Raw genomic sequence first — 15,116 nt, 5'->3', positions numbered from 1 at the left:
TTATTAACAAGGATGGAAAATCTATGTTTAAACACAAATTGGCACTGGCATTACTAATATGCAGTGGCATAGATCTGGATGCAGAAGATCAAAGATCAGAGCTACTAAATAAATGGGTCCTCTATGTTTGCACCCACAGTAGTATAGTGCTTTCATGGTTTATATTAATATGTTGTATCAATAATTATCCAAAACAATCCCCCCCCAAAAAAAAAGAGAAAAAGGACTCAAACTACTAGTTTCTTGGAATCATCACTTACAAGAATAAGAATCACATCCTACTTTTGGAGGTTCTGATTTCCCCAGCAATTGAAATTATCCATGCCCCAATAGTACCAAAAGAATTAGATTTCCAGGCACAAGCAGTGGTCATAATTATAAAGACACTGTATTAACGGCTACAACAACTCATTCAATCAATTAAGAAACCAAACAAGCCCAAAACACATGTGCAAGGCATCCAACATCCTCTTGAATCAAACTGCAATGACTAAACAACAACAAAAATAAGAACAAATGCACAAACCATATTGTAAATCATGAGCAATTTAACAAAGAAAAGACTTACTAAATGCCAGCAAACTTAAAGACTGTTTCCATTTCTCTTCTATTCTTCCTTTCATTTAAAGAATAGACTTACTAAATGTCATTTTTTCAAGTAAAGGTAAGTCATTATTTCATTTGGACGTTTAGCATCTCTAGATAACTGATCATCCCTCATCGAAGTAGGAAGTCTAAAATCAGTCTAAAGAAGATTATTAAAACATGGTGAATAAAAACAATGAAGAAAAGGTAGAATCTAAATAACAATTGAGGACCTTATTTTTCCCCTTCTAGCAGATTATTAACAAGGATGGAAAGTTTTGAAGGTAATATACTATATTTGTTATAAGTCCTACATGTAAATAAGCACAACAACAACAGCCAAAAGCCCACCACTTAAGCCAGAATAATAAAAGTATAAAACACATTCCCCCCCCAATAATACTCCATCTCCAAACACACTCTTAAGATATGAACTAGGAATTTTGATGGCCTGCATTGATCTACAACTAAAGAACTACGATATATGTCGTTGTATGTTTTCAATTTTTGCTATGTATTTAAGTGTCTGGTCTTGTAATACTGACTTGACCAAGCCAATGCAATTTCCTTCAATGATTACTAGTCGCTTAAGTGGTCCTATTTATCTTATATTGTACAAATGGTTTAGCTGCATATTGCCATACAAGGATGAGATCAGAACAAAGAAAGGGTAAAATCACAGAGCAATAAAACCAGAGCAAAATTAGTAGTCAAAATCATTAATTAGTGAAAAGGCCAGCAGCCTCAACATTCAAAAGGCAGTAAACATCCATGTGTAAGCTAGGGCAACATGATAAATTCCACCTTATATATACTAGACCTGTAAATATTGATTCCACCCAGACTCGTTAAAACACAATTTGGGTAGTTAAACTTATAAAAGTCAGTAAAATACTTTATCTATCTCACAGCAAAAGGCATGCAGTAAAATAAGGAGGCAAACCAACTAACTGTGTAATTCAAGAGGTAAACCAATGAAACATAGACAAGGAACTTATCTAATTGATAATATAAATATATAATACTCAAACTCAATTAATCGATCGTGCAACAATACAGAACCCCAGTAAGAGAACATTTCTTTGTTAAATTACCATGTGCAAACCAAGTTCATCTAAGTTAACCAATAACTACCTACAAATATGGACACACTAGACTAGAGTAAGACAAATACTCTGCTGAGAGCTCCTTCCAAAATACAGCAGCAGCTTGAATACTTCATTTCGTTTCCTCTTTCAATCCATCATTCACGACCCTAGATACATGAAAAAGCAAAATGAAATGAGTGAGTAACCCATTAGTTAATTCTTCAGCAATTGATATGTAAAAACCATACCATGCCTCAAAAACCGGTGAGACGACTGAGCCAGCCATTTCACCCTTTCTGGTTGTCGCGCATCATAAAGAGGTCGGTGATGCGCTGTCTGAAGAAATCTAGTTGGAGGTTGCTATCCTCAGCTAACAGCTTAAAATTTTTGAGCTCCATCTCCTGAACCCTCACCAGCCCCTCCTTTAATTCATTCCAGACCTCATCATCCTGCAAATCTTTCCTTATCTCATTCAAGTTTTGGAAAATCTGATATAGGGAAGTTAGTGTGGAGTTTGTCAACTTTTCTGCCAACTCCATAATCTCCACTGTCTTCTCATTGTCCCTCGTCATCTTTGTAATTAACACATCAATCTCGTTCACTGATGGTTTCGTCCAGATGGTCTCGCGGCGGCCGCGGCTTGTGAGAATCTCGCCGGTAATCTCAAGGGTCTCTTGGCCGGAAGCACTTTTGGACTCGAACAACTCGGATAGGCGCTGAAAATTAGTCTCCTGCTTCTGCTTCAAGGTCAAAACACTTGCCTTCAAGCGTTGAAGCTTGTCATCAATGGAGAATGTGGAGGAGGTTGGGTTGAGCAGCACGTCTTGGTCAGCTTTTTTGGAAGGGAGGAAGGGGGTGGTTTCAATGGCTGGGAAAGGGAGGGGGGGTAAGATGGAGTGGAAGTTGGAGATGAATGGTGACTCACTTACTGAGAGTGATTTCACAGCTTCCCTGAGTTCTCTGAGAAGGGAAGGGAAGGGGTGGTTGGAGTTGGGGTCGTCGCTGGAAAAGAGGCGGTAGTGGTGGTGGAGCAGAGGGAGAGAAGGGTTTCTCAGAGAGCAGAGGAAGGGATGGTTAGTGTTGGGGTGGTCGCCGGCGCCGGAGTTGGAGGTGGATGAGAGGCGGTGGTGGAGCAGAGAAAGGGAAGCAGTAGGGTTTGAGAGAGGGATGATATTTCTAAGGCGACGGAAGAGGAGTGCCATAACTCAGGAAGAAGGAAAGAAACGCAAATGTGATGATCTTCAGAGAAAAGATGAAGAAATTGGGTTGGGCTGCAACTTATGTTGGATAATATCGATATCAATCAATCAATATATTATTAGAAAAGAAAAACTTATGTAGTGTCATTCTCACGTTAATCATTTTTTTTGTTGTGTTATTTTATCTTAAAACCGAATTTTAAAAGATTTTCCCTAATTATGTATGATTTACCTAGATTATTCCTTACTAAATTTATTTCCAAACAAAATCTTGAAATTGTTTTCATTATCTCTTTAAATTAGAAAAAGTATCAAGCTTAATTTACTGCATATTTACAGGAATCTCTTGATCTCTCCTTTTATTCTTTCTCATGATCTACAATATAAAAATAAAATATGTAGTGGCTAGGGGTGAACATGGGCCGGGTAGATCCAATGAACCCGTTCAACCCAATCCGATCCAATAGAAAAAATGCAGGTTGGATCGGGCAATCGGGTTAATCGGATGGATTTTACTACAACTCAACCAAGTTCGGATCGGATTTCGGATTTAGTTCAAATTCATCCAACCCAACCCAGAATCCATACATATAATAATAATTTTTTTATAATTTTACTCATACTTGGAGTGCTAGTGTCGGAGTGATGACTTTTGAAACTTTGAGACTTAAGTATTTGTAGTTATTTGTCATATTTGAATTTAGAGTATTTGTTTGTAGTTATTTGTTACATGTTTATATATAGTTATTTGGCCTATGTTGGAGACATCTAAGTTCTAAGTATCATGTCATGACATTTAGTGTTGTTTTTCACTTTTTAGGTACTATTTATGTTAGATTGTTTTATGTCATTTGGTAATGAAGTTTTATGTTTTCATGATATTTGACTATATGTTATTTATGTGGTATTATTTCATGCTATTTGATATGACTTTTTTGTGTCTTTTTCATGCTATTTAGTATTATAACATATTTAGTATTTTTTATAATTTTTTCTGAATTTATAATAATTTTTACAAGATTTTTTAATATTTCAGATATATTATTATTTTAATATAGTGACCCGATCAATCCATCCAACCCAATCCGAACTTCGTCGGGTTGGTTCGGATCGGGTCCGAAGAAGAAATTTGTGAAATCCAACCCAACCCAACCCAGACAATTTTGATCGGTTCGGATTTTATTTTGACCAAAATCTATCCAACCCAACCCATGTGCACGTGCTGAGATTATAATCTATTAAAATTTTAAAAGACATATTCTCCGTGCATGAAGGAGATAGAGAGGGTTCGAAGGAGGAAGTCAAACCACTGCGTTCGCGGCGGTGGTCTAAGTTCAAATTAAGGAGATGGATCTGAGGGGATCTGGGGCTCTTCCGACAGTCAATCAGTGGATGACTCCATATGCTTTAAATTAAGGTAGGACTCTATATGCTTCAAATTTCAATCATTTGATTATTTTTCTATCAGCATCACATAATTCTGTTAATTGCAGCAGCAGTGCACAAGTGTGTCACCCTATGGGCAAAAACGAGGCAAGGCTTCAAATTTTGTTGAATAGAGATGTGAGTATCATACTAATTTTTAGTTTTTAGATGTTAACTACCCTTATTTCTTTCCTTTATTCTTTTGTGATGTTCAAGGAATATAACTATGAAGCTGATGTTCAAGCAAATATGGGCATGAATCTCCGAGGTAAAAGCCATGGCCTTTAATTAATCAACAATGTCAGCGAGAAACTCTTTCAGAAGAAGGGACGTCCAACAAATTTGACCCAGGATCCCAGTTAAAGAAATGAGATTTAGGTAAGATACTTATTCATATGATTGATTTCAATTCCATATTTTGCTATTTTTCTTATTAATTAATAGCTTTTTTTTTGTTGTCAATTGTAAATCGCTTTTAGACATAGCTATAGTCTCTTTTATTTTGCTTTACTATCTCAATAGTGGAAGCTTTTTTTAAATTAGTACATGGGTTAAAATTCTAAATTTGCTTAAATAAAGGTATGATTTTATAAGATTTTCAGGCAGTTTCCTATTTGGCTCAAGAATGTTTGGGGTTATGGTCCGAGAACTGCATCCTATTACATGTCACATCCATGGGTATTAGTTGTACTCATAGTTGCATCTTTATAACTCATAAGTTATATTTACTTTGGCTTCATAACTGATACTTGAACTTTTGCTTAGTGGGAAGCAAACCTTAACACAGTTAATGAGCTGAATGGAAAAGGAATGTGGGTAAGGAGAATGAATCATATAAAATTTCCTTATTTTCATTCACCAATTTATGGCATTTGCTCTTGTTATCTCATTTATTGCTGATAAATTTATAGCTACTGATTTGTGTTGATTTTGGATCTTAGAATTATGAATCTGATGCAAATGAGTAACTTTTCCAGCATGTGGTTCATTCTCCTTTTCGTCTCCATTTTGTTACTGCAATTCTTGATCTGATGTGGAATGGGGTTAGTATATAAGATTGGGGCAAAATGAACAGTTCTAGGTTCATATAATGAGGATATGGACTTTGCTGAGCTCTATGAACATCATTTCTCATCCCAATCTTAGGCAAGGGAAGAAATTTATTATAGCCTTCACACATTCTGATTGCTTAGTATAAAAAGATTATTAACTCTTATCCGGGTTTTATGGACTTGCTTGTCTGCTGCTCACGTTTTTTTTTGGTAATTCAATTGTTTTCCACTACCTAAACATTATTTCATTGTTCCTCTCAATTTGTTTTGTCCATCTCACATGTGCAATGTAAGCTCTTGCTTGGTTTGCAACTTGGTTTTGTATTTTTTTTCTATAACAGATTCATCATCTTGCACAATTTAAGATCCTTCCCGATGATGTAGAGTAAAAGAAAGACATTGATGCTCTCAACTACCAAAGAAGCATGACGATGATTGATGATCTGTGATGGATTTGCAAGAAAAGGAGCCTGAGTTCTACACCAAGGATAGTATAAAAGGTGTTATTCTAAATACAGTTGGTGGCCACTATACAGTTTTAAGGGACCACACTTCTTGATAAATGGTGGCAAAAAAGAGCATGCAAAGATCAATGTTTGCTGTAATGATGTTTCAAGGTGTTGTCACATATGTATAAGTAGATTTTAAAATCTTCTTTTTTAACTTTAGAGATTTGTTTATGCATATGTAACGTGAGATATTGTTTTATATAGAGAGTATCATTATTTTTTTTAAACAATCATTATATTCTAAACTAATTGATTGATATTGTATTAAATTACAAATAAAATCAAATGAGATACCAACCGAAGCATTCAGTTATAAATGGAGAGGAGAAATTTCTGCACCAAAAATTTATTACCAAAATAAAACTATGTTGGCTAATTTAAAAATTTTAAATATGAGAAACTTTTTAGTAAAATATAAAAATCTTCTTTTTAACTTTAGAGATTTCTTTATGTATATGTAACGTGAGATTTTGTTTTATATAAAAGTATCATTATATTTTTTTAAACAATCATTATATTCTAAACTAATTGATTGATATTATGTTAAATTTCAAATAAAATAAAATGGGATACCAACCGAATGCATTCAGTTATAAATGGAGAGGAGAAATTTCTGCACCTAAAATTTATTACCAAAACAAATCTATGTTGACTAATTTGAAATCCATGCAAAATTATTTTTGTCAGTTTAAGGTTCGTAAATTTTGTACAAATTCTGATATATTTCATAAATTTTGTAGGTACCCTGCAATATTAACTCAAACTTGAATGAGTTCAAATAAACAAAATGATGTCATACTTTATGATTTATCTTTCACAACCCTAATTTGTGCTACTATGACATTCTTTTTTTTCCATGATTGATGGAGAAGGAATGGCATTGTGTGTAACACCCCCTTTTTCCCATTGTTTTATTTTAAAACGTTTATCAGAGTTTAAAAACTTATCAAGGGAGTATTACACTTCTTCACGAAAACTCATTAAAATTAACACTGATTGTGTTTGAAAATCTATAAGTTCATATGGTTTTCAAAGAATAAATTATTCCTGCCAATAAAATTTCTAAACCAGCCAGATAATTCTATGATGCATAAAATCACTTATTTAAATAGGTTTATCTTCCATGATATTCCAATAAAATTGGTCATACTCAGAACTTAATTTCATAAGCACTTCGACCATCAACAGTACGACATTGCCATAATTTAGAAAATTATTCAACAACTTCCATAAGGAGAGGTTATAAAATCCTCTCAACAAAAGTGTAAAAGTAACGTAAAATATCTACCCAGTGTTACATTATAGAGCAAGACACTTATTTTATAATAATAATAATAATAATAATAATAATAATAAGCTAAGACTCTCTGAAGCTACTCCTCATGAGCCACATATCTACCTCCAGTACCTGAGCGATGTCGCATAGAACATCATTCCAACAGAAGGGTAAGAACTTACATTGTATAAAATATAGCATAACAAAGAGCAAGTAAACAATTCAGATCCTGCTTTATAAACTCTTCACATTGTCTTTAAAATCTGAGTGATTATAATATTTTCTCTCAAGACAGTTTCACAATTCTTATTAATGTTTCGGAAAATTATAAGCTTAAAGAAGAATAATAATTCGACTTTACCACAACAGCAAAACAATTCACCAACAAATCACCAAACACATAAAACCACTCAAAACGTGAAACTTAGTGTGTGAGACTCTAATGTATGCATGTGGTACCAATTGTTAACCTTAGCGGTATCACCGCGTCCACTCCAGACAGTTAACCACCAATGAAGTCTACTCCAGACTTCCAGAACCACGCCAGTTCTGGGACAAACCTCAGTTTTCCGATGAAAACCGACACGTTGCCTCTTGACTAAATGAAGTGTATTTCGTGCAAAAACTCATAAATTAAAACATGCAATTTGAGACCACTCCAGCCCCAAATATATAACATATTTTCTCACCAAATTCCATAACGGAAATCACACCAAAATTGCACAAAATAACACTTCAATACAATTATCAAATCATTCACTATTCCACTGATAAAATAGCAACACAAAATCATCAAATGTCTCATATCAATTACTAGAATCAGTTTCAGAATCAATCCCAGAAATAAGCAGAAACATAGCAAACTTGCATATAATCCTGGTACTAAATGAGCAGTCCAAAAATTATGAAAATTTTACCAAACATAGCCTTATACGTTAGCTTTCATATAAAATTGGTTTCACTCAATTTGGAATTCTGTAGAGAGAGTTATGCTCTCTACAGCACAGGCAGTTAGGGTGTCTGCGAGCAGAAACAGAGTGAACTTGCAGATAATTCTGGTATTGAACCAGCAATCCAAAAATTATGAAAATATTACCCAATATAACCCTATGAGTTAGCTTTCATACAAAATTAGTTTCACTCAATTCGGAATTCTTTAGAGAGAGTTATGCTCTCTACAACACAGGCTGCTAGGGTGTTTGCGGGCAGAAACAGAATGAACTTGCAAATGATTCTGGTATTGAACCAGCAATCGAAAAATTATGAAAATATTACCCAACATAGCCCTATGAGTTAGCTTTCATACAAAATTGGTTTCACTCAATTTGGAATTCTGTAGAGAGAGTTATGCTCTCTACAACACAGACTGTTAGGGTATCTGCGGGGAAAACAGAACAGAACCCAATTTTCCCTGGAACCTCAATTTCGCTCAAAATCAATTTTTCTCACCACATGTTAACACTCAACACAGTCTCTCAGTTCTGAATTTTCAAGGAAGATGGGGTTCCTTCATGTTAAACTCAACCTCTGTTATTCTACAATTATACAAGGTAAATTCAAATCCTTACCTTCTATGACACCGGTACAAAGCCTCATTGACCCTTTTCTTCTTGAAGATCAAATTCTAGGTTTTTCCACCTTTTCTCCTCTCCTTCACCTTTCACGTGTTCCTCTGTTCTGCTGCTTCTCTAATCCTAATTTTCTGATTTCTCTCTTTTTAATTCTCTCATAACCCTTAAATAATCTTACAATGGGCCCCACTCCCAACTACTCACTTAAAACCTAAAACCCTTATTTATCTATATCACATAATAACTTAATTATCTAATAAAATCACTTAATGACCTTATCATCTAATTAAATCACATAATCATCTAATTAAATCGCATAAATTATCAAAATACCATATATCATAATAATAATTAAGATAAAATAATAAATAACCTAATAACGAAAAGTGGGGTGTTACATTGTGTCCTTCAGTTTAGGGGTAAATGGGCCTCTCCAAACAATACAGAAGGAGGTGCACAAATGTCCTACCCAAAGCTAAGATGTCCAAATATGACTAATTAATGGCAAGACTTCCACAATTCCTACTTCACTATGGTGGTGATTGATGAAATTCAAACCCTAACTTCCTCATTTTCTTCCATATTATTTTCTCATGGTTTTAGGGAGGTGAATAAAGTAGTATATAGAATTACCTAATTCTTCAAATATCCAACAAATAAGAGTTTGGGAGGGTGATTGGGTGAAGTCTACCAAACGTGTTAGAGTATTCTTTGAATACCACCCGTTTCGCAAATATATAGACATCCATACACACTTTGACATAAAAAAATGAACGGAATTTTTCTTATGAATTAAGTAAAAGTCTATTCAGTTTGCACTTAACTAGCCAGTATTCATACACACACTAGTATGCTAAACGAGTGAAAGTGAAAATCTCAAAAAAAAAATGTTCAAGAAAAAAAAACAAAAATTAACTCAAATGTTATGACCATGAAAGAAAGAAGTTTATGATGCACCATCAGCTAACTCTAAAAGGTACTTTATTTGGGTACATAACACAAGGTGATTTACATTCAGATAATTGATGTCAGGTGGTGTGAATATCAAAATACACAGGTCCTGCTAGAGCTTCTTGTGAGTTCCAAATGCCAATTGCCTGTATTTGATATGGTATTCTTTACTTAATATTCCATGTACTGTGAGGTTGGAGGGCTTGAGTTGGTCATATCTGGAGCTGCAAAATCGTTTCACCAAAGCATTTAACATGAATTTTGAGCATCAATTTAGTGCAAAAAAAACCAACAGAAATGTCATAGTAAAACTTCAGACAACCAAGCTAGATCTAATACAAAAGGTTTTTCTTAGAATATGAAAGAGTACAAGACATGTGCTAGGTGAACTGGATCTATTGGAGATGTGAAATTTCCCTATAATCTAGTGCAATTACTTAAATTTAGAGAAAGCTGAATGGTGAGATCATACCAAAAACTCTACGGATCTCCACTTCTCTCCATTCTTGCACAAGGGCACAACAGCAACACATCAAATGAGAAAGAAAATCATCAACATAGCCTCCCTGGTCAGTGAGTAATGAAACATTTAAAGAACCAGAAAACGCAAAAGGTAGTCTCCAAAATCCAAATGATACTAAATTCCAAAGAATACTCAAATCTTCCATATTTTTAACACCTAGCAAATTGGAGAAAAGAAGAAACAAAAAACAGTAATAATACAGAACACCGAGATTTATCAGCTAAACCCTCAGAATGATGTGAAGACATTTTTTATTATAAAATGGAGAAGGCTGCCCAGAATATCTGAATATTTATAAATACAAGACACATAAGAAGAAAGCACACAAAGTCATATTTATGCAAAAAGGAAGGAAGCATTACCGTGATGTTCAACATCTTCCTAAGTTTCCTCCTTATGCAGCAAGTATAGCAACAGCAAGATAAAATTAATGAATATGCCAACAAATCGTTACATACTTCTGCAGAAGCTGAAACAACAGAAATTGAAGCTATAGCAGCATTACAAAAGAACCAAAAAGAAAGAACAATATAACATCAGAAAATATGAAACCCTAGCATTAGTTTCAAACACTAGCACGGGTTGGGTAGTTAGTCAATAACCCCCCAAAAGATATTATAATTATGTTTCGATTACATGACGTTAATGTACATGACAAAAATCAATTTAGTGAACCTTCATTATTGGTAAAATCCTAGATTTATCACCCCACTTCAATCTTAACTACATAAGAATGTGGAGACATGGCTTGTTATAAATCTTCAGTTAAGTTGATGACATCAATATTTTTTTATTTTATCACTTTAGAGGTGCCAAAAAAGTCATGGCAACCAAGAAAGACAATTTTCCTAGGTGAAATATCTGAACTGAATGCACGTAACATATTGATCCTAATATCAACTTGATCTACTCAAATTCCAGGCTTACTGGCAAAAAACTCAAAGTGAAACAAAATTCATATATAGCTTAATCCTTTTAAAATATGTTATAGCTAACTTACATATTGGTCTGTTAGTTGCAACAGTAGCTATCTTTGAAAATGTCCCACAAGGATAGAAAAATGTCTTCATACCTGCAAATCAAATGATCAACTTATTACTTACACTGAAGGATAGAAGGGTTGGAGAGCTCTGTATATATATTTTTCCTCTTATTTTCTCATTTTCACTTCTACTAAGTGGAATCCGGCTCCTCCTGTACTGTATTTCTCTTATCCCTCAATAAATTCTTCTCTTATGAAAGAAAAGCGGTTTATTATGCTCATTTAAACTATACCTCAACAATTACTATAGTTTAACATGCAAAAGAGGTGTGAAACAATATAAATTGCTGACTCAATGTTAAAGTAAAAGGAAAGGTCTGGTTAATGATGCTAAAGGTACAGTGAACAATATGCTTGTAATAACCCTTTAGGGTGAAGAATGAAACTAATCTCTTATTGCAGACAAAAGAATATCAAATCAACGACAGAAGAGAGCATACAAAGATAAGGTTCAGAACAACAAGCTAGTAAATCAGTATGCCAATCTTCCTGCTGAGATGAACCTCCAGTTGACAGCTGATTCTTTTCTGGAACCGACGATCTGTTTTCCCAGGCAAATGAAGTATCAGACTGTACTCAATGTTAGTAACCAGAAATGTAAAAAATGGTGATTTTTTTGGAAAACCATAATCAATTGCGCTTAGTGAGATATGGCTTTTATTGTTGTTGTTATAATCGATTGTGTTGCAAGCAACATAATAGGATGGAGGAAACAAAAGTTCTAGCATAGTGAAAGCTACTTAAATTCATAACTAAGGGAAAACTTTGGATCTTCCCAGATATGTGTGAGGCTCAAATTTCACATAACAACTATTATTTTTGGTCTACTAGTTTCTCTGGGTAAACCCAAACCGCACAAAAGCTGAACAAGAGGGAATTAAATTACCTTGATTTGTGGTCTTTTTGTTCAGAAGAATTATTTTTGTTATCATTGGCATCAGAATAACTGTAGTTACTATAATCTACTGTCTTCTGACTTTTTTCAGGTGAAAACTTTTCTGGAAGAGAATAAGCTGCAACTTCTGTGACAGCTAATAAACGTTGAATGAATTCACACTGATGTATATCCATAATGCCTTGTGAAAATTGCAGCTCTTGTTGAAGCTTTTCATTCTCTTTTTTAAGTGCTTCAGTAAAAGAGAAGTTGGGGTAAGAACAAGAAAGAGTTTTCTTCAGAACTGCACTATCATCTTTGTCAGGCTCAGGTTTCAAAATCACAGTCTGCACCTTTTGGTCCTCATCATCCAAAGTGTACTCACATTGATCCCTCTCAATAACTTCAAGTCTCTCCTGAATATTCCATAGAAGCAATTGTTAGCAGAATTCAGACCAAACTTACACAGATGTCACCATGAAAGTTACAGTCAAAACCAGATCAAGCCTTGACAAAGGTTAGGAAATTTGCAAATTCTGATTATTCAAAAGGAAAGTGCTGTAAGTGTAACGTATGGAAAACCATCACACGTTCTCAAGAATATGAGGAAAGGGAACTGAACATATGAATCTCAAGGCATTGAGTTTCAAAAAGAGTGATCGCTTGGATCCAATTGAGACAAGTACTCTAAATGGATCCTTACAAATACATATTTAAACACAATGTCTATATATATATATATATATATATATATATATATATCAAATAAACTACACCCTGTGGTTGGCTGGTTGGCTACATAAATTTAGACATGCCACTTACCGGCACCCTATATTTTACAAGCTAGGTCTTTATACTTGCTATACAGTGCACCGATATCCCAAAACCGCTCATGGTTTCAAATTGTAGACAGCATAGCTTGATGTGGCCACAATATTGTGGCTGTGGTGGTGTCCGCAATGCATCACACTGCAACTACCACAAGCCAACGAGCACAATGGCTGCATTGAGCTGAACCAGGCCTCATGGAGCTGTAACATTGTTCAAAGTCCTCACACAAATTGTTTTTCGTTTTTTTTTTTCTTTTATTTAGAGGGAATTCCAAAGGGGTCAGAGGATCTTAGGATAATATTGAGCTAGTGATGAAAGAAATGTATGATTAGGATGGAGGGAGGAGGATATATGAGATTTTGAAATACATCCAGGATAAGTTATATCCAGTTTCAAATATAAAATAAGTTCCAGCTCCAACTGACCGCAATGCACATTGCAACAACAGCGATGCCTACAATTGCAGCTGCGTAACGGCAATTGAAATCACAATTTTAAGCCATGTTGCAACCAATCAAAGAACAAACTATCTTGGCTATCTACTAAACAAGTGGAATATGATGAATCATAAGTTTAGGTCGTTTTGATTCCTGTAACCCAAGTCTTCCATCGAGAGATAGAAATCACTCAAATGAAACACTAACTTTTAATCATGGATATACCCAACCTTACATTTTTCAAGAGACTACTAAAAAGCTAACAACCTTCATGAAATGTTAAAAATCAGCCAAAAGTTGAGTTCCCACTTTATAGCTTTTGACAGAGGACTTAATCATATCCATAGGCAGCACCTTCATGATAACTTAAATTCCCTCAACACAAGGGGTATAGTGAATAGCAACGATGTTAAACCGATGGCAAACTTCAGAGACTACTTATGTAAATCATACATATTTAAAGTGGACTAAGACCATAGCACGATGGGTCAACACCAACAGAGTTGTTCAAGAATAATTCCAATGATTCAATTTCTAGCCTAGCTAAGCTCAAAATACACCACTCCCAACAAGGCTCACAGAGAAGGAACAACATATACATACCCTGACTCGAGCATTGTCAACAAGAGTAATGAGAGGAACAAGGCGCAAGTATCTGTCGATTTCATTCTGAGCCTTCCTGAATTGATAAACGATGTTCCATCCCATGGCCAGCAGATAAAGGTAGCTGCGGTCCTGACAACTATTAACCAAAATATAAGACCTTCTGAGGGCATCTTCTAGCTGCTCAAGAGGCTCCCGCGTTTCAGGGTACTTCTTAAGCTCCGAGATCTTGAGCTGCTCCAACAAATTCCCAATCAACTTCAGATGCAATGCAAACTGCCTGCAATTCTTCTTATGCATCCGCGCCGTGCTTGCAGCCTTTACAATCATCCCAATTAACCTCACCGCATCTAAGCCCGTCAATTGGGCCACATTTGCAACCTCCCCAAAATGTTCCCATGAAGATGCCATGTTATCTACTAGTAATCAACCTAAAAAATCCATCAATATATTCAGCTCAAAGCTCCAAACATGAAAAATGCATTGTGATCCTTGTTTTAATTGGAAAAGTTTCAAACAAAATGTTACTATAGGTCTTTAATTATAAAGGAAGGGTCTAAAAATCAAAACCACTGTGAACTTGAGATGGATTATTACCTTTGATTATGCAAAATGGAATTTACATGTTAAGCCTGTGAATCCTCCCCCTATTGCTGGAGATCTTCTCAGTTCTTAGAGACAGCACAGCATTGGCCTTGAAGATCTTAGGTTTTCAGAGACAGAGGCACTGCAACACATGGCAAATGCATTTCAATAAGCTGAGAAAAGAAAGAAAGCAAAAAACTGAAAACCAAACAAGAGTGTCAAGGACGTTTCTTGACTCACTTTTGAACAACATAAGTCATCATTATAAAGAAAAAACAAAAAAGCATGATTAACTTCACCGTTCAGAAAATCACTTTTTTTCAAGGCTTCATTCATGCTCACAAGTCACAACACAACCAAACACTCATGAAAGAAACGCTCAAACGGCCAAAATCCGGTAAAAAAAAGAACATTGAATTCAGATAATGGCAGGCATCATTACACAGAAACAGTTTCTCTATGTTGGTGTTTATGGTTCTTTCTGAGTTTGGGTTCGGTGTTGTTTGTTTGTGGTTTTGTTTGTGCAGAGTTGAATGTGTTTCAACTCAAGTGAGTGCTTCTGTTC

At 34.9% G+C, this 15,116-nt stretch overlaps 2 protein-coding genes across 4 annotated transcripts; both read right to left on the bottom strand.

Annotated features, from left to right (window-relative positions):
* Positions 1-1,567: 1,567 nt before the first annotated feature.
* LOC130715550 (uncharacterized) lies at positions 1,568-2,948 on the bottom strand. Its single transcript, XM_057565665.1, has 2 exons — positions 1,922-2,948; positions 1,568-1,840 (listed from the first exon to the last, which is right to left on the bottom strand). The coding sequence occupies exon 1, from the start codon at positions 2,873-2,875 to the stop codon at positions 1,961-1,963; it is 915 nt and encodes a 304-aa protein (XP_057421648.1). The 5' UTR covers positions 2,876-2,948; the 3' UTR covers positions 1,568-1,840; positions 1,922-1,960.
* Positions 2,949-9,517: 6,569 nt separating this feature from the next.
* LOC130714681 (protein MID1-COMPLEMENTING ACTIVITY 1-like) lies at positions 9,518-15,116 on the bottom strand. 3 transcript variants are annotated; one of them, XM_057564606.1, is made up of 9 exons: positions 14,792-15,116; positions 14,564-14,693; positions 13,967-14,397; positions 12,108-12,511; positions 11,662-11,762; positions 11,180-11,251; positions 10,542-10,648; positions 10,129-10,222; positions 9,518-9,880 (listed from the first exon to the last, which is right to left on the bottom strand). In XM_057564606.1, exons 3-9 carry the CDS (start codon positions 14,375-14,377, stop codon positions 9,828-9,830), a joined length of 1,242 nt encoding a protein of 413 aa, XP_057420589.1. In that variant the 5' UTR covers positions 14,378-14,397; positions 14,564-14,693; positions 14,792-15,116; the 3' UTR covers positions 9,518-9,827. The 3 variants fall into 3 exon arrangements, with proteins under 3 accessions (XP_057420589.1, XP_057420586.1, XP_057420588.1); XM_057564603.1 differs by having other exon boundaries at positions 14,851-15,116; XM_057564605.1 differs by having other exon boundaries at positions 14,866-15,116.

Source organism: Lotus japonicus, chromosome 4 (assembly GCF_012489685.1).
Source record: "Lotus japonicus ecotype B-129 chromosome 4, LjGifu_v1.2".
Classification (NCBI taxonomy): Eukaryota; Viridiplantae; Streptophyta; class Magnoliopsida; order Fabales; family Fabaceae; genus Lotus; species Lotus japonicus.
Note: the sequence above shows the minus strand (reverse complement) of the source record. Positions and strands in the feature narration are given on the sequence as shown.

Excerpts from the sequence above, each read along its gene's own strand:
- LOC130715550 (XM_057565665.1), bottom strand. The coding sequence starts at position 2,875 with ATGGCACTCCTCTTCCGTCGCCTTAGAAATATCATCCCTCTCTCAAAC.
- LOC130714681 (XM_057564606.1), bottom strand. The coding sequence starts at position 14,377 with ATGGCATCTTCATGGGAACATTTTGGGGAGGTTGCAAATGTGGCCCAA. Across the intron at positions 10,223-10,541 it reads GGAAGATGTTGAACATCACG|GGAGGCTATGTTGATGATTT; the intron begins GTAATGCTTCCT and ends CTCACTGACCAG. Across the intron at positions 9,881-10,128 it reads GGAGATCCGTAGAGTTTTTG|CTCCAGATATGACCAACTCA; the intron begins GTATGATCTCAC and ends ACGATTTTGCAG.